The following is a 20331-nucleotide window of genomic DNA, read 5'->3' on the forward strand; positions in this document are numbered from 1 at the left end:
CTTTGGGAAAACAAACAAGCAGAAAAGCAGTAGCTTGAATATCAGGGCTGCACTGTGACACACTAGAAGGAAGATGAGTTTCTGGCTTAGAAAGTGGATAACTGGGAGTCCATCAGTAGTGCAGTGGGTCAAGCGCACCTGACGCATAAGGATCCTGGTTCCAGCCCCCGGCTCCCCACCTGCAGGGGAGTCACTTCACAGGTGGTGAAACCGGTCTGCAGGTGTCTGTCTTTCTCTCCCCCTCTCTGTCTTCCCCTCCTCTCTCCATTTCTCTCTGTCCTATCCAACAACAAAGACATCAATAACAACAATAATGGAAAAAAGAAACAAGGGCAACAAAAGGGAAAAATAAACAAATATAAAAAATAAAAAATAATAAAAAGTGGATAACTTAGAAAGTAGCTACTAAACAGACCAGTGTTGTCCAATACAAACATAACTTGGACCACATGTGTAATTTTAAATATTCTAGTAGTTACAAACACTTGTAAATAAATAAAGTCTATTTTGGAAATACACTTTCTTTAACCTAATATCTTCCCAAATGTTATCATTCCAACACTTATTCACACACACACAAAAAAAGTGGGAGTTGGACGGTAGCACAGCGGGTTAAGCACACGTGGTGCGAAGCACAAGGACCAGCGTAAGGATCCCAGTTCCAGCCACTGGCTCCCCACCTGCAGGAGAGTCGCTTCACAAGTGGTGAAGCAGGTCTGCAGGTGTCTATCTTTCTTTCCCTGTATTCCCTGTATTTCTCTGTATTCCCCTCCTCTCTCCATTTCTCTCTGTCCTATCCAATATCCAACAATGACGACAACAATAATAACTACAACAATAAAACAACAAGGTCAACAAAAGGGAATAAATAAATAAATAAATAAATAAATAAATAAATAAATAAAATTATTAGCAAGATGTCTTACATTCTTTTGTTTTGGACTGTCTCCAAATCCAATGTGTCACATGCTGCACATCTCAATTCAGATTAGTCACATATTTGAAGAACTCAACAGACCCAGTGGATACCACACTGAACAATTAAAGTTTAGGTCTTGAGCATGTGAATGTTACATTTCCACAATATAGGAGATTCTGCTGAAAATTTACACCTCCACCCCTACTCCCCCATGCCATGCTTCCTGCCTTCTGTTCATCCCAACACTGTTCTCCTGGGTCTATTTCTCTGAAGTAAATAAAACTATTCAAGAAAGAGTACTACAAGGGTAGATAGCATAGTGGTTATCAAAAGAGTCTCTCTAATGCCTGAGGATCCAAAGTTCCAGGTTCAATCCCCCACACCACCAAAAGCCAGAACTGAGCCAGTGCTCTGGCAAAAAAAAAAAAAAAAAAAAAAGATTCAAATATCCTAGTGGTGCTTTTTAGGGTGGCATGTCAAATAACAAGTATTAAGTTTTTCTCCCATAAAAAAGGACATAGGCCAATGTGGGCATGATGAAATCCAGGAACGCCCGGGGCCTCTGATGAGAAAATAATTGCAGGGTGGGGGAGATAGCATAATGGTTACAGATTCCCATTCCTCAGGATCCCAGGTCCCAGGGTCAATTCCCCCATGCTACCATAAGCCAGAGCTGAGCAGTGCTCTGGTTTAAAAAAAGAAAAGAAAAGAAAGAAAAGAAAAAGAACAGAAAAAAAGAATTACATAAGGTTATCACCCAAGTGATTCTGTGATTCATAGTGTCTAAATTATTTAAGTTATTCCACTAAAGGACAAGTCATACAGGCTACAGCCTGCTAACTATTATGCTTTCTGCATCCAATGGCCTTACCAAGCACCTCTTTCTTCTCTGTTGTTTGGCACTTTTAAGATACTTTGCACCGTTCCATTTTTGTATTGCATCTGAGGATGGTAACAGAAGTTCAAGAAAGAGAGCAGCTTCCTTTTCTTAGGAACTGTCATGTTTCTGCATCTTATTTGCATTCATTTTTCCTCAATTAAATGTACTGAAAATTCAAAAAGCTAACTTTATTTCCTAAAGGCCAATGCATTTGCTTCGCCACTTAAGTGGGTCTTTTTCAGAAGCAATGTGGATCAAAGCCAGTGGTTTGATGGTGACCAACTTGATAGAAAAATTTTTTTGAATAGCATCACTTAATTGATGCCATTAACAATTTAAGTCCATACTTTCACAAAATATCTATTTTCTTTATGATTATCTGGAAGAAAAACAGTGATCCAACTCTAGCTTCTTCTGGACATGATCATTTTCTCCTCTTTGAGGATGAAATTACAACTCCCTGTGGTCCGTGTCAAAAAGAAATAAAGTTGCCACAAGGGAATTTGAATCACATCTCAGGCCCAGACAACTTTACAAACATTTTAATTACTTTCTCTAATATCATCTTCCAGCTGTCATTCCAGATTCCCTCCAAGTTATGAAAAATTACTTTAGATACAGCAAATCCTAACAATGGGATTTTCAAAGTTAACCCAATTGCCAAATAATTTGGTTAGGTTACAGCAATAACTATCTATTGCCTTCTTAAACCCTAAGACAGCAGGAACCTCCCACTTCCTCTAAAAAGCCCATATTTCCCCCAGTCCTAGAACCTCTAGGGTGGGGCTCACTTTCCTGCATGCTTCTCTCAATTCATATCAAATGATACTGAACCTGCTGATCCCAACCTAATCAATGCGATGAGTACCACCTCAGCATGTTTCACTTCAGAATGTATCCACAGATCTCAGGCGGGGAACGTCAACCCTTCAGCCTCATTACTGAGATGAGACCTTTCCTTTCTTACAAGATTCTCTAATTCCGTTTCAGGTGGTTTACTTCCTAACAAAGCCCCAAAACCTAGATATAGACCAGGACCCATGAGAGAGGGCAAATGTACACATGTATCCACAAATCAGGGCAAAATACATACCTGAAAGCAAAAGTACACAACAGTCTGCAGTGAGTCAATATATGAAGCAAGCAAGTAGAAAGACCCAAAAAGACACCTTAAAGTTCCTAATGAAATAGTTTCTACTTAGACCTGGATACCCTCCCTCACCTACTTCCTATTACACTTCCCTCAGTCATTCCAAAGCTAACCTTGTCAGACAAAGTAAGGACTACAAAAGCTGAATAAGGGCAAGAAACCTGCATACTTCAATGATGACTGTTTAGTCACTATCAGGCCGCCCCATCAGCTGGGGCCCTAGTCAGGGAGTCCTGGGATTCCCACACAGACATGATGGGCCTAGACCTCGAATAGATCCCTATCTCCATTGTCACTGATCATCTCCATCAGGAATAACACAATGGATCCTTTTGTGGGGCCCCATAGGACCCTGCCCTCAATGTGGATCAACAGTGGTAGGGAATGTCCCATCCTCTGAAGGGAGGTTGGATAACATACTCAATCTACCACCTGAGGAAGATGGATCTTGAAATTGGGGCAACCTGGAACATTCCTACTCATGACTACAGAATGTGAGCTCAGACCTACAGGGATGCAGAGGTTACATAGGCTCCTATGCTGAATATGGGCACCAGATCAAATCAATGCGGTTTACAGTCAACAATATTTATACACCTTTCACAGATTTGAGAGCTATTCTCTTCCCTGATCCAGCTTTCTAGCCCTTTTTCCAGCCATGACATCATCTCCCCAGACAATAACTTGGGTCCACCTGCATATCAGATATCAGGCTCAGAAAAAAAAAAAAACTAGTATACTCATGGGCCCTTTGGAATATAACTAAAATAGGTCTACTAGCTATCTTCAAAATGGAGACGCCAAATCTTCATCTGCAATATTCTTAACATTAGGTTCATGATTAGTCAACAATTTGTTTGGCTTTATATGTTAACTTTCTTTTCAGCCATCAGGTTCCAGACACTACCATGATGCCAACCAGACTTCCCTAGGCAGACAACCCCACTAATGTGTCCTGGACCCCTTCTTCCTCAGTGCCCTGCCTCACTAGGGAGAGAGACAGGATAGGAGTGTGTTAACACCCATGTTCAGCAGGGAGTCAATTATAGAAGCCAGACCTTCCACCTTCTGCATCCCATAACGACCTTGGGTCCATACTCCCAGAGGGATAAAGAATAGGAAAGCTATTAGGGGAAGGGATGAGATACAGAGTTCTGGTGGTAGGAACTGTGTGGAGTTGTACCCTCCTTGTCCTGTGGTTTTGTCAGTGTTTCCTTTTTATAAATAAAAATTTTAAAAAAAAGAAAAGAAAAAGAAAAATGACTTAAAAAAAAAGCCAATTTTCAAAATTAGTGAAATGTAACCTAAGCAGCACAAAGAGCCCATGCAGACAAATGTAGTAAGAGAATTCTATCAAACTTTCTCTATATATAGCTTATTAATTATTCATTGGTAAGCTCCCTGTCAGAGAACGATCAATCCTTTATACCAGCCCTTCCCAATGACATCTTCTACAGAATGATGGAAATGTTCCATTTCTGTGTGATCTAACATCATAGCTCCTAGCTATGTGTGTTCCTGAACACTTAAAATGTGCCTAGTACAATGGAGTAAGTAACTTTTTAAATTAAATTTAAATAGCTACATGTATTTAAAGGTTATCTCACTGTATATATAGCATAGCTAAATACAGTTAGGACAGACCTAAGTCACTTAAGTCTTTTTTGCCTCAATTAGCACAGTAGCCAGGAGATCCACAGCCCATTTAAAATACAAGGCATTTTAGGATTTCTTTGTTGAAAATAATAAATAATTAAATAGGATATCCTCTGTAAAGCCAAATAGAAGAAGCATGTCTGTGAGAAATCCTCTAAGGATGCTGCTGCTCTTTACGATGAGCCAGGAATGGGGTGGGGGGTGGGGGTGGAGAGTTAATGTTCTGGAGTCTAAGTCCTAGACTTTATTTTCATCTCTAACTCTACCACCAACTAGCTGAGGAGCTTCGTGAAGTCCCTGGAGTTCTTTGGACTGATTCTACTATTTATACAATGATGGAATCTACTAAACAACCTCTGAGATCCCTCCTCACTCTAAACCTACAGTGAAATGTTAAGTCAATCTATCTCAGAAGAAAATTTTTTTAAAAATTGGGGGAGCAGGTGGTGGTGCACCTGATTGAACATACACACATTACAATGCATGAGGACCCAGGTTCAAGGCCCGGTCCCCACCTGCAGGGAAAAGCTTTGCAAGTGGTGAAGTAGTGCTGCAGATGTCTCTCTTTCTCTCTCCCTTTCTCCCTCTATCCTCTCAATTTCTAGCTGTCTCTATTAAATAAATAAAGATTTACGTTTTTTTAAATTTTTTAAATCTAAAATATGTGTTTTTATGTGGTCTGCCTGAACTCCTTCTGTAACTCCAGCTCTTCAACCTTTTCTTTTAAGATGCAATCTGGCAAATTTATATTCTGCCTTCTGAGAAATTAGAATCTGGGAGTCATATCAAATAGTGATGAGATGACCTAGTAATATGTTCACACAACATATTATTTTTTTTATTTCAATGAAGAAAAAATAGTATTATTCCTTTTTCCCCTTATTTTTCTTTTCATCTAAGTGATTTTCAAACCTTTGAAAAGTCATCAGAAGAGCAAAATAGCACCTTCATAGCCTCCACCTTGCTAGACTGTTGTGAACTACAGACACACACAAGTCCAATTTCCTAAGTATTCTCTCTACAGAGTAATAATCTACAACACCTCCCAAGACATAATATGATAAAAACAAAACAAAACACCACCACCAACAACAACAACAAAAACTACTTTGGATAGGCTGAGCACTTAGGTGACTAAAGGCAAAAAATAACACCTATGCTACTAGAATTTTTTATTAACTGTGAGCATGCATTTAAACCTTAAATATTGACATCAAAAACTTTTTAAACAGATAGGCATTTTTAATCAACCACTTACATTTCAAGTATATTCTCTGAACCAAACTCTTTGGAGTATGGGATATAATATCTACCTTGGAGAAACAGAAACTCAGAGACTGTGTACATGAAATGCATGTGGACATTGCATGTTGTTAGTTAATTTTACAGCACAGTAAGGCTTTTCCCCAAATAGTACTTCAGGAATAACAACCCTATGGGATAAACTCATTGGCTAAGAGAAGCAAGATACAGAACAGTAAAGGAAGAAGAAAAGGAAAGAGGAAATTAGTATCTAATGAGGGCATGATGGCCAGGCCTATGAGGGATGATGTTTCTGTCACTTCTGTCAATGCTCAGTCTGCTCCAAGAAATAGGCTGTCACATCTTGAGTCTGCAGTGAGGTATTTATGAGTCAAAGAGACTAATTTTATGGAAGACCACATAGCTAGCTAGTTGCAGGGCTCGCAAGTATGTGGTTTAGCTGCTTGCATTAAGGGTTTAAGTGCCTTGGTTCAAAGTATAAGAACCCTGGTTAATGGTATAAGGGGCCTGCTTAAGGACCTATGTTAAGGGTTCAATTGACTTAGTTAAAGGCTATGAGTGTCCAGATCATCTGTCTCCAAGTTTACCAAGTTTTACCTCTACTTACTACACTTTTCTGAATATGGTGTCTCTCACCAGCTCCAGGAAGCAGTGTTACACTAGATTTACTTGACTCTGCAAGGAACTGCTGTTTAGTTTCACTTCTCAAAAAAGGGTTCTCCCAAAAGGCCTACCAAGGCAAGGGGTGATTGGCAGCATGCAGAATGTGTAGATGGTATCTCAACTTCAGGAATCTAACCAATGTAACTTTCACCCTGAGGAGGCTATGACATTTATAATATTTTAAACAAGGCTATTAATTGAACACACTTATTAGAGAATGTCTATGGGAACTCAGACATTGGATGATTTAAAATACCATTTTATACTGCTGAGGTGATATTATGAATGGGCTGAGGTTGGATGATTTTGACAAGTCAAAGTATTGAAGCAAGGTAATGCCACGATTAGACCATACTGTAAAGATTAAGCCTTAGCAAGGGTGTTCAATTAATTGTAAGGGGGGGCAGTGGAGGGAAAGCAGGTTATTTGCATAAGTAACTAGTGGAGAGCTCTCTCTGGATACATAGCTCAGTTTTATCACCACTTGGCAATGCATCTGCACTAGAACTTTAGCTTCAGACTCAGTAGGGTGGTGGCAGAACTGACTTCCTGTGATGCTGGCAAATCCCACCCTCCCGTCCCCCCCCCCCTTTTTTTCCAAAGCACTGCTCAGTTTAAGTTTCTGGTAGTCTGAGGGCTTAAATGGTTAAACCTTGCAGCTTTCTGCAGTCAATTTTGCATAACCATTATGCTATCTCTCCAGCCTGAAGCTAGCACACTCCTAACTCAACCTTCCTCAAGATGAAACCAAAGAAGAGCACTGCCACCAAAAGCCAAACTCTGTCACACCAGCTTTTGCATGAAGGACAATTTGCTTTGTTGTCACTGGAACCCATAATTAGAGGTGAGGATCTATCAAATCAAATTACCCCCTTCCCCACACTATGGCAGAATTACCAGCACTCCATACAGGTAGAAAATGAGACAGGTGGGAACATCAGGAACTGGCTTTAGAGCAATTAGGGAGGGGGTGATAGGTCCCCAAATCTCATACAACACTTTTTGAGAAAAATGGCAAGGCCAGGAGGGAGAGAGAGAGAGAGAGAAAAAGAAAGAAAGAGAGGGGGGGGGGGCTGACTCTGGTTAGTCAGATTCAGTGTCTGCACATAAACTATAGTTCTTGTAACTCAAATTCTTCCTCCCTTGCCCCAGGGCCATGCCAGACAACAGAAAGCCCTATCCTTTCAGGACCTTGCTTCAAAGACTTTAAGTAAGCTTGCATCTGTTAGTAAGTTTGAAGCCACACCAACTAACCGACACCAGACATACTGGTGTCCATCCAGACCATCTGACAAAAATTCACAGGTAAAAGGGATTCCCGACTTTAGCATTTCAAATGAAAAAGCACAAAAGAGCTCAGAGAATTTGGAAATGGTTAACTGTAACGTAGAACAAATGTATGATATGTGGGGAAGGAAACATATAAATAGAAATTTTGGGGCCAGGCGGTGGGGCACCTGGTTAATTGCACACATTACAATGTTCAAGCCCCTGGTTCCCACCTGCAGAGGGAAAGCTTCACAAGTAGTGAGGCAGGACTGCAGGCATCTCTCTCTCTCTCTCTCTCCCTCTCTCTCTCCCCTACCTCTCCCTTCCCCTTCTCAATTTCATTCTGTCTCTATTCAATAATAAATAAAATTTTTTAAATGTTAAGTCTTTAAAAAATAAATAAATAAATAAATAAATAAATAAATAAATAGAAATTTAATCAACATAACAGTAGCTGAGGAAAGCAAAACAAAGGTGGGGAGAGAATAAAAATGAAAGAATAAGAGAGAAGGGGAGCAAGAGCCATTTATTTTGAAAATTAAGTGACACATTTCAGGAACCATGAAATTCACATATATTCATAAAAAGCAAAAGATTGTATCATCATGTGTCTATCACTGGTCCACTTCTCTGTCACTGTATTGAAATGTCTTGGCAGGAATTTTGATCTTCTGGGGAAAAACTCTTTTCTAAAAACTTGCCAATGCAACGCGGCTTATGTATAGGTTCTTCAGACCCAATGTCCAGTAATTTTCACCACGGTGCAAAAATAGGAGGTCCTGCAGAGCAGCATAAGGTCCTCAGCAGGCCTGACACATGAGCCAACCAACCCCCAAGCAGCATCTCAGAGAACATTCTGTGCATGCAGTTGAACCCCACTCCACAGAGGAGACTTGGGAAATACCAGTGCTTGCATCTCCTCAAAAAATAGGATCATTCAGACACTTCATGGGGTTATCAGGCAGACAGGGGACTGGTGGTGGGTGTACAGATTTGCTAGTTTTCACCTTTCAGGCACCAAGCTGCAGATGCGATCATGATTCCATCCTGAATTCCCTAGTCAGATGACCTCACACATGTATCCTGGAACCTCACCTCTCCACAGCCCTACCTTACTAAGAAAAGATAGAAACAGGATGGGGTAGGACCTTGCCCTCAACTTGGATCAACAATGGTAGAGAATGTTCCATCCTCCGAAGGGAGGATGGACAATATATTCTATGCTACACCTGAGGAAGATGGGTCCTGATACTGGGGCAGCTTGGAATGTTCCTACTTATGACCACAGAATGTGAGCTCAGATCTACAGAGATGCAGAAGTCACATAGGCTCCTAAGCTGAATATGGGCCCCAGATCACATCAAATAGATGGAGTTTACTGTCAACAGTATTTATACCCCTTTCCCATATTTGGGAGCTACTCTCTACCCTGATCCAGCTTTCTGGTCCTTCTGCCAGCCATGACATCACCTCCCTAGACAATAATTAGAAAATTATTTGCCTGAGCCTGAAATTTGATATGCAGATTTCAGGCTCAGGCAAAAAAAAAAAAAAACCACTAGTATAGCCACAGGTCCTTTGGAATATAACTAAAATATGATTACTAGCTATCTACAAAATGTAGGGTCCCCCAACTCTTCACCTGCATTATTCCAGCCTTTAGGTCCATGATAGGTCAACAATTTGTTTGGCTTTGTATGTTAACTCTCTTTTCAACCACCAAGTTCCAGATGCTAGCATGATGCCAACCAGACTTCCCTGGACAGACAACCCCACCAATGTGTCCTGGATCTCTGCTTCCCCAGAGCCCTTCCCCACTAGGGAAAGACAGAGGCAAGCTGGGAGTATGGATTGACCTGTCAACACCACGTTCAGCAGAGAAGCAATTACAGAAACCAGACCTTCCACCTTCTGCATCCCACAATGACCTTGGGTCCATACTCCCAGAGGGTTAAGGAATAGGAAAGCTATCAGGGGGAGGGGATGGGATACAGAGTTCTGGTGGTGGTAATTGTGTGAAGTTGTACCCCTCTTATCCTACAGTTTAGTTAATGTTTCCTTTTTATAAATAAAAAATTAAATTAAAAAAAAAGAAAAAAGAAACAGGATGGGGATATGGATCCACCTGCCAATGCCCAGACTCCTTACCTTCTGCATCCCCAAAAAAGAACTTTGGTTCATACTCCCAGAGGGGGAGAAGTGATGGGGGAAGTTGACCAGAAGGCTCTGAACTCCAACTCTATCAGGCCCAGAGAAATAAGAGGAAAAAGTAAGGAACATTCAGAAATAGTCATAGGTGTAAATGGGACCATGGGGGGAAAAGGGGGGCAAATATATACAAATATAGACAGATAGTTGTAGAAATAACAGTTAACCTATATCTGCAACCTTAGGAGAACTAAGGTAGCTCAGGAGAACTAACTGTAGCTTCCAATGAAGGTGATGGGGAGATAGAATTCTGGTGGTGGGAACAGTGTGGAATTATCTTGCGATATTTATTTATTTATTTATTTGCCTCCAAGATTATTGCTGGAGCCCAGTGACAGCATTATGAACCCACTGCTCCTGGAGGCCATACTTTCCATTTTTATTGGATAGAACAGAGAAATTGAGAGAGGAGGGGAAGACAGGGGTAGGGAAAGGCACCTGCAGACCTGCTTCACCACTTGTGAAGCAGGCCCCCCCGCAGGTGTCGAGCAAGGGGCTCTAAGGCAGATCTTTGGGCAGGTCCCTGTGCTTTGTGCTATGCGCTATGTGTGCTTAACCTGGTAAGCTACCGCTGTCCCCCACTGTCTTGTAATTGTGTAAATCAATATCAAATTATTAATAATTTTCGAAAAGAAGAAAAAAACAGATTTGGTAATTTAGCAAAATTCACACCTAGGTCCTTGGATTCATCTGGGTTATCATAAATGGACAGTGAACATCTAGTAAGTTAAAATGAAGTGGGGAAAGCACCAGAAAAGCAGCAACAACACTACTTCTCATATGAGGATTGATTTTTCTCATGGGGTTAATTTTAGCTTTGTAATTTTTTTTGACAATGGTTTTAATTTTTGTAATTTAAAATAACAAAGGTAATAAACATCATCTTGCCCCTCTAGGTGATTATGAAATTTAATTATCAGTAAAACAAAAATAAATCTATCTCTTTTGTACATAATTGGATGTTTCTGAAGAATCCAAAGGTCCAAAAAGAAGATTTCTCACTGTAAATGTCTATTTCAATAACTGTGCCATCTTTTGTTGTACTAGATTCATGAAGTTTCAAATTACTCACATATGAGTTTTGCCAGCAACTTTATAGTACAATTTTGCCTTCTCTAGATAGGCTATAGGTTATAGGAATATGAAAGATATATTTCACTAGTCATGAGCGCCTGGTAATGAGTAAGAAAAACTGTTATTTACATTTCTAGGCTCCAACACCAAAGTGACTTCAGAAAATTCATTATTTACATGGCCCACACTACTACTATATAGAATGTGGAGAAATAAATCCATCAATCTACTCTGGAATATTTTTCTTCCAATGAAGGCCTTTGGTGACTCCATATATTACAGTGATTTTTACCTTTCCTTATTTGCACTTTAATCTAAAGGTCTACATCAACTTCATTTTTATGATACTGTATTTATATCCTCAAATATTTATATCTTAGTATCTTATGTGGGAATCCTTTTAATATTTAGGTTTGTAACCCTGTTCAGTTACTGAATAGCATCCCGATGCTTCTAAATTTATAACTTTACTTGAGCTGATTACTTTATTCACTCTATGAAATTATCCATCTGGCAATCACATTAGTGAAAAAAATTCTTATTTCAATTTTAAAAGCAAATATAACTCATAATTATGAAGAAGGATATTTTTCAAATCAACTATTATTTGTTTCAGAATACAATCAAGTACTATAGATTAAAAATTTAAGGAGAAGGATTTTTTATTTAAAATAATAAAGGTAATCAAACCTGCCTGCCAATCTAGGTGATTGTGAAATTTAATTACCAGCAGCAATCATTAAAACAAAGGCAAAGCAATTTATTTCACACATAATTAGATATTCTGGAAGAAATGTTCTAAAGAGTTCTCAGAAATATGTACTTAAAAATTAATTTTAACCTGATTATTTTATTTGTTATGTCTCAGTTGGTAATGCAGAATAAATGACACACTGGGGTGATGGAGTTCAACAACAGAAAGTGAGAACATATTCTCAGAAAAATGTAATAACGTTGAGCTTAATATAAAACAAATTATCAGATCTTTACTCTCTGTTCAATCACAGCCAAACATAAATCTCCCACAGTTATTCCTCTAAGAGAAGTTGAACCCAGAGCATTTGAGTTCACCTTTCCATATGGCCAGCACTGCACATCTGACTATTCCTTTTTTAGTGCTCAACTGCCCAAACATGTCCTAAGGCTTCCAGAGCTGTTTCATCAAAGTTATTGCTAAGTGAACAGAAGGAGAACTTCCTACATCATCAACAATAAGGGGTTGGCAGTCAGTGCCTGATCTTACTGATGGGCCTATAAACCTAACACTCCAGAAAAGAGGAAACACCAAGCAAAAGAACCAAGTGTCCTAAGATAGCAAGTGGAAATTTGGCCATGAACTTCTCTATCTCTAAGCCTTTGCCAAAGATCTTCCCTCTTGCTTAAATGCCCTTCCTTTTTCTTGTCTTACTGAAAAACCCTACTCATCTTGTAAAACCTAAAATATAGGTCACTTCTACTGACCAAGTTTCTCACTCTCTTCCCAGCATTCTCCTCCACATAATTCATCTTCTCAAAGTGAAATACAGATTATATTTGCTTGTCCATCTCTGCTGCTGGATGGATGATAAGGAAAAAGGATTGTGATTTTTTTCTATTTTAAACACTTGAAACTGAAACCTAAAAGACATTCAATCTAATAAATGTCTATTTAATGGAGTACAAACCTCCAGATCAAATTTAACATAGAATGTAAGAGGCAGGGGGGGTCGAGCGGTAGCGCAGTAGGCGCAGCGGATTAAGCTCACGTGGCGCAAAGCGCAAGGAGCGGTGTAAGGACCCTGGTTCGCGCCCCCAGCTCCCCACCTGCAGGGGAGTCGCTTCTTTCTCTGTCTTTTCTTCCTCTCTCTCTCCATTTCTCTCTGTCCTATCCAACAACGAACGACATCAACAACAACAATAATAACCACAACAAGGCTACAACAACAAGGGCAATAAAAGGGGGAAAAAAATGACCTCAGTGGATTCATGATGCAGGCACTGAGCCCCAGCAATAACCCTGGAGGCAAAAAAAAAAAAAAAAAGAATGTAAGAGACAGAATTTCTGTATGGTAAACTTATTTCTGTACCTGAAGTCTGAGCTAATGAGTGCTTTCTTTTTCATTCCTCAAAGGAGTAAAATTTACTTAATGGATATCAAGCACTTATTATAAGAACCACACACTGTGCCAAATTTATCTTTATTTATTGGATAGAAATAGCCAGGAATCAGGAGGGAAGGGGGTGGTAGAGAGGGAGAGAGACACCTACAGCCCTGCTTCACCACTCATAAAGCTTCTCCTCTGCAGGTGGGGGCTGGAGGGTTGAACCTGGGTCCTTTTGCATTGTAACGTGCACTTAACCAGGTACACCACCACCACCACCACCACCACCACCACCCCGCTAAATGTTCTACATACATTCTTTCATTTAATTCCCACATCATTGCTATGAAGTAGGATCCATTATTAGCATTAACCTCATTTGCAGATGAGAAAAATGATGCTTGGAGATATTAAAGAAGTCACTTCAAGTTATCCAGCTAGGCAGTAGTAGGGTCAGAATGCAATAATTCCAGAATTTCAGAGAGAGAAAAAATATACTAAAATTACCTTTTTCACTTTACATCCTTGAAGCCAAGAGTTGTAATTTACTGTCTAGCACGTAGTAGGCCTAAGGAAATTGTGATTAATAGATTGATGGAGTACCCTAATTTCCCAAACCCTGGGCCCTTGCCTGAGAGAACACAGCTGCCACTACAAACAGGCTCTATTCTCTCCTGCCCAACACCTCTCACAGGTGTGAATTGCTTATGTCATCTGAATTATTCATGATTCACAAGATAAGTGTGCTTAAAAAGAGAATTAAGGATTTTGGTGTTTTCAGTATAAAGTGTCTGATTAATTGTAGCATAAAGTAATATGAGCTGATTGGTGGACTGCTTTAAACCAAGTAATGCACACATGTCCCCTGTTTGACTTTAATTATAGTTTCTCAGTATCAATAGGATATAAAATCTAGGTAACTAAAGCAGGAAAGAAAACCATCCCTAGCCTGTCTGCAAAATCAATGACTGCCACCATTGCTGCTTTATTTCATGAATCCATGGGTTCTTCCCAAAACAGAATTAGGTTTTTCCAATCAAGTTTCTGAAGTTATATCAAGTTCTCAGTATTCAGGGGGGCAGAGAGATAGCTCAACACTAGAGCACAGATTTTGCACACTTGAGATCCTAGAGGCCACAGGTTCAATCCCTGGCATTGCTATATGTCAGAGTTGAGTGGTGTTCTAATCTCCATTTCAAATAAGTAAATAAATAAATAAATAATCTTAAAGATCTGAAAATCCAGATGACCACAGCATTTGTAGTTCTTGCCCTCAGTAAGCCATGTAATAATCCTGCCTTCTTGTCTTTGCTTCATTCTCTTTTAGCCTCCTCACATCTCCCTCACCAACTGATTTTCTAGTAGGCAGTTTTCTGAGAAGGATAACCATATGCTAATCATGAGCCAACATCATAGTATTTTAAATTCAATGTTAGTCAACCAAAATGAATTGAAAAGCAGCAGCAGTGGTTTGGAGGCACTAAAAATAAGCTACAGCATTTGCTGAGTTCTCAGAATTAAAACCACAGGCAGTCAACTTGTTGCTGCTCTTAATAAGATATGACTGCACTGCCCCATTGGCTGCTACTACCAGTAACTTAAACTGTATCTGACTCCTAACAACACTGTACTTTTGATTAGTTAGTAGTGATCTCGAAAGGAAACACCATTTCCCTGGAACTAAAATGTGCCCCAAAAGATAACAGATGGTTTTCAAGTGATCACTCTGTGCCACACCACAACAGCACCTTGGCCATTTTCACCTTGCACTTAGGATTTAATGTCACACATCCATCGATAGATGTGGTTTCTTTATGCCTGACTTGCTATCCAGAGCCTCCAACAAAGAGTGCCTTTGTAATTAGTTTTTTTGGATAGTAGTAAAACAACCAGACAATAGCAGCTAATGCAATGTTAATATACTAAGCTTAGGCAGTAGGGTTTCAAGACCTTCTTGATAATGGCATACTGTACATTACTCTTAAATGTCGTATCATCAGTGATCCCTCCTGGGTGTGTCATTAAAGTTTTCAATGACCAGAGAAGTAAAGGAATTCTGCCTAATGAATCATTCTGATTAAAACGTGTCATACTCAGAAAGCAAGGGTCTGCTTCTATTGATTCCTGCTTCATTTACAGGTTCATTTACATTTTTTTCTCTTCAGTTAGACCCACCTATGAACCATAAAGACTGAAAGAAAACCTTCCTTGGCTTAGCTGAACTTGAAAATAAATTACAGAGCATATATATATATATATATATATATATATATATATATGTATATGTATATGTATATATGTGTGTGTGTCTATATATAAATCTAAGAGACCGCACAGGCAAAGTACACACACGTTAAGAAGCAAATTACCAGAAGCAGGACTAGACCTTATGTCCCTAACTTGCCTCAGTCAGGACCAGAGAGAATCCCTTTACTCCCATCCCAAACGCACACCCCAAGCGTGTGTCTCCACGGAGCTAATTTCTGAAACAAACAAAGAAAACCAAGTCGGCGAGAAGCGACGGCTTGTTCCCTTCTGCTTTGGATTTGGACCCGCCACGCGCCAGTGGCCACCCGGCCGGCGGGCCGGAGCGCTCGGCTTCACCCTCCGCTCGGCTCGCCGCCCCGCCAGCTCTGGTGCCAGCGGCGCCTCCAGCGCGAACCTGCCCGGGTCGTCGCGCTGCCCCGGCGCCCAGCGCCCAGCACACCCGCGCCGCTCGCCGGGCGCCACCGCTCTGCAGCCCTGCGCTGTCAGATGTCAGGAGCCGCGGTGCCCGCAGACCACGCGAGCGACGCCGGGCGCCCGTCCTCACTGCGAGAGCAGCAGGCGGCCACAGGTTGTCTCTGTCCCGCCCGGGCTCCGGACCCGGGGCTGGGGACGCCGGACCCCGAGCCGGAGCCGCAGCCGCAGCCGCGCCCGACGGAGCGAAACTCACCGGAGGACACGGAGGAGCCGGACAGGCTGGAGTTGCTGGACGCGGCCATGTCGGAGCGCCCGGCGGGTGGCTGCTCGCTCAGCCCCGGAGCCGGCGCCGCCGCCGCTGCCCTGGCCCGGCCGCCCGCAGCCCGCGCGGCCCCCCGCCCATGGCCAAGTCCGGGGACGCGCGAGCACCGGCCCGGACTCCGCTGCACTTCCTGCTCCGCCAGATGACGCGCTGCTGCCGCCGCGGTTGATTTGTGCTTTCCGTCCCCCTGGCGGCTCTGCACGCTCCTCGGCGGTGTCGGGGCCGGGTGGCAGCCCGGGCAGGGCGCAGGGGTGCAGACCGGACCGTCCGTGAGGCTCCGGGCGAGCCCGGCGCGGGTCCGCGCTCCCGCGCGCAGTTGGGACCGAGTCGCTCGCACCGTCGCCCCCGCAGCTCCCAGCTGCCGCCCTGGAGCAACCAGGCAGAGGCGGCGGGAGACAGACAGACGGACGGACTGACGGACAGAGCGACCTCCCCGTTTTCCCTCCTCCCCAACTCCGCTCGCGCGCGCACACAAAGGAAAAAGCGGAGACGCTGGGCTGGGGGCTGCTTCTGCTGCTACCGGTTTGACAGCTCCCGCGACCTGGGCTGGAGAGGGGGAGGCGGTGGACTGCCGGGCAGGGGTGGGGGACACGCAGGACCCTGTGCTGCAGGGGAGGCCGCGAGGTGGGGGGCAGAGTAAGGGCGGCTGCGGAACAGCGCTGCCCCAAGGCCCGGTCCTGGAGAGCGGGACGAAGGTAGAGGGGTCAGTTGAGCTTGATGAACTGCGAAGACAGCTGGAGAGGGATCCAGGGGGCTAGTGGGGGTCACTAAGGACACACGTTAGGCTGAATGGCCTTGGAAAGCTTCTACCACTCCCCTTCCAAATTGTCCTTTGTTGCTCTAGAGCTGGTAGTCCCTGCACTGCAAAAAGGAGCGTTTCCTAAAACACCCTCAAAACACCCAGCAAGCCAAACACAACTGCACTGAGGTATCCTTGCCATGAAGAGTGCCTGACAAGTCCAAAGGTCTTTCGTGGTTGGCCTTCAAAGAAATAGATACCTTCCGGAATATGTCATCAGGCACACACAAAGCCCGGTGTCAAAGAGAAAAAGACTGCAACTTGTAAAGGACCCTCACAAAAGACATAAGACTTCACAGCAGGTCCAACTGTACCCTTTCAAACAAGGAGCTGCACAGGTGTGTGAAAGAAGCAGACTTAGGAAAAAAAAAAAAAGATGTGTGCCTGCCCCTGTATTTAAACTTAAATTAATCTCACTCTGAGGAAATATCATGCAGATTTTCTTAAGTCTATTTAACGCTCCTAGTAGGGTAATCGGCTCTTTCAATCCTGAAGCAACACAAAACTGAAATTTGAACAGAAATTGTTAGATGAAAGGGAGAAGGAAACATTAAAGGAATGAAAGTGCTCTCATTATGTAGGAAAGTGTTCACATTGGGGAAGTTCAGTTTTTCACGTTTAAAAGGACATAGGCAATTTGAAGATTACCAGGAGTGATAGGAACAGCAGTCAGTCCTGGGGGGGTCCATATCAACCTAAACATACAATGAATAATAAATGTTAACTAATCACAAATGCACCATGTCAAATTTCTTTCTTTTTTAAAAAATGTAATAGTGATTTAATAATGATTAACAAGATTATAAGGTAATGGGGGTATAATTCCACACAGTTCCCACCACCAGAGTTCTATGTCCCATCCCCTCTATTGGAAACTTCCCTATCCTTTATCCTTCTGGGAGTATGGGAGTATGAACCAAAATTCTTTAGGGGTGCAGAAGGTGGAAAAGTCTGTATTCTGTAATTGCTTCTCCACTGGACATGGACACTGACAGGTGGATCCATACCCCCCAGCCTGTTTCTATCTTTCCCTAGTGGGGTAGGACTCTGGAGAGGTGAGACTTCAGGACACATTGGTTAGGTTGTCTGTAGGCCCAGGTAAGTCAGGATGGAAGCCTAGTAGCATCTGCAACTTGGTGGCTAAAAAGGTGGTAAGATATAAAACAGGACAAGTTGTTTAATAAACAGAAACCCCGGGGGTTGGGCGGTGGCGCAGTGGGTTAAGCGCATGTGGCACAAAGCGCAGGGACCGGCATAAGGATCCCGGTTCGAGCCCCTGGCTCCCCACCTGCAGGGGAGTCACTTCACAGGCGGTGAAGCAGGTCTGCAGGTGTCTATCTTTCTCTCCCCTTATCTGTCTTCCCCTCCTCTCTCCATTTCTCTCTGTCCTATCCAACAACGAATTGCATCAACAAGGGCAATAATAATAACCACAACGAAGCTACAACAAGGGCAACAAAAGGGGGAAAAATGGCCTCCAGGAGCGGTGGATTCATGGTGCAGGCACCGAGCCCAGCAATAACCCTAGAGGAGGAAAAAAAATAAAAATAAAAATAAAATAAAATAAATAAAATAAAATAAACAGAAACCCCAAAATAGAAATAGAGCAGATGAAATTAGAGGGTCTCTGGATGAGAAGAAGCTAGGAAGTCTATTTGAGGTTTCTTCCAAGGTGTGCCATGACTTTAGTAATTTTTGCCTGAGCCTAATAGCTAAAATGTAAGTGGACTGAAAAATATAGTCTGGGAAGATGCTGTCAAAGTTGAGATAGGGCTAGAAATGGATTAGGTCAGAGAGTAGCTCCAAAACATGAGGAAAGTATGTAAAAATTGTAACTGTTCACCCCATCTATCTGACATAGGACCTATATCTATTCATATTTAGCACAGTAGCCTGTGTAACCTCTGCACCCCTGTCAATCTGAGCTTGAATTCCATGGTCACAGCTCATTTCAGGACCAGTCTTCCTGGAGTGACAGAGTAGAATGACCCAGCCTCCCTTCAAAGAGTGGGGCAGTCCCTACCATTGCTGCTTCACAGTGAGGGCAAGGTCCTAGAGAAGCTCACAAGAGGGCTTCTGATGACATTCCTGATGGAAGTGACCAGTAATGGAGCAACAGTGGAGAGAAGGATCTATTAGAGGTATAGGCCCATCACATTTATGTGGGAATCCACTGATGGTAAGCACTCTTCATTCACACTGGAATGTTTTTTTTCAGGTCTTCATATACATAAAACATCCCTTCTTGGTGTAATGAAACACAAGTATCCTCACAAATTCCCTTTTTCCTTCTTCTTCTCTCCTTCTCCTTCTTTTTATACAAAGCAGCCTTGCTGCAACATGGTCTGAATTTATTTAGGGACATATGTCCCATTACAACCTTGGTTTCTGGGCCGGGTGGTGGTACACTGGGTAAAGCGCACATAGTACAATCTTGATCTCTCTTTTTTTTTGCCTCCGGGGTTATTCCTGGGCTCAGTGCCTGCACTATGAATCCACTGCTCCTGGAGGCCATTTTTCCCCCTTTTGTTGCCCTTGTTGTTCCATCATTGTTATGGTTATTATTATTATTGTTGTTGTTGCTGTCCTTGGATAGGACAGAGAGAAATCGAAAAAGGAGGGAAAGACAGAGAGAGGGAGAGAAAGATAGACACCTGCAGACCTGCTTCACCACTTGTGAAGCGACTCCCCTGCAGGTGGGAAGCTGGGGGCTCGAACTGGGATCCTTACACTGCTCCTTGTGCTTAGCGCCACGTGCGCTTAATCCGCTGCACCCCCACAATCTTGATTTCTGTGTAAAATATAGTGCTTCCTGATATCCCAGAATTCTTCTGATTAAAGGCACCATCTACCTGTCTAGCCAATAATCTATGTATCCCTCCAGATTTAGATGATATGTTTTATGGCTTGGTTAGGACACCTGGTAAGGTAACTGATACCTAGACTTTGAAAAAGAAAACAAACACCTGGGTCCAAACTCTGGTTCTGCCACTTATTCACAATGTGACCTTGAACAAACTACTTTTGCTTACTGTGTCTTGGTTTTTCCGTTTGCTACCAATGTCCTGATTAACATAAGGTGCTGTAAAGAATAAGATGTTATATGTCAAGTCACATCCCACATTGTACCTGGTATAAGTTTATGTTCCATAAGTGATTGTTTATAAGCTGTTCTGGAAAGATTGAATTTAAGGTAGATTCTATGAGATTAAAATGTCCTCATTAAACTTTTTTAATTAAAATGAAGAAAATAAATATCAGATTAAAAAAATCAAATTTGGGCCAGGCGGTGGCGCACTTGGTTAAACACACACACTACAGTACGCAAGGATCCAGGTTCAAGGCCCTGGTCCCCTCCTTCAGGG

The 20331-nt window shown here is 42.3% G+C and overlaps 1 protein-coding gene across 1 annotated transcript in view; it reads right to left on the minus strand.

The window, feature by feature from the left end:
• Positions 1–16904, minus strand: part of CHN2 (chimerin 2) — a 350215-nt gene extending 333311 nt beyond the window's left edge. Inside the window, exon 1 of the mRNA XM_060196039.1 lies at positions 16099–16904. Coding sequence (XP_060052022.1) covers positions 16099–16147 — 49 coding nt within the window. The 5' untranslated portion in view covers positions 16148–16904. The remainder of the gene's footprint in view (positions 1–16098) is intronic.
• Positions 16905–20331: the final 3427 nt, after the last annotated feature.

Source organism: Erinaceus europaeus, chromosome 8 (assembly GCF_950295315.1).
Source record: "Erinaceus europaeus chromosome 8, mEriEur2.1, whole genome shotgun sequence".
In the NCBI taxonomy this organism is placed as follows: domain Eukaryota; kingdom Metazoa; phylum Chordata; class Mammalia; order Eulipotyphla; family Erinaceidae; genus Erinaceus; species Erinaceus europaeus.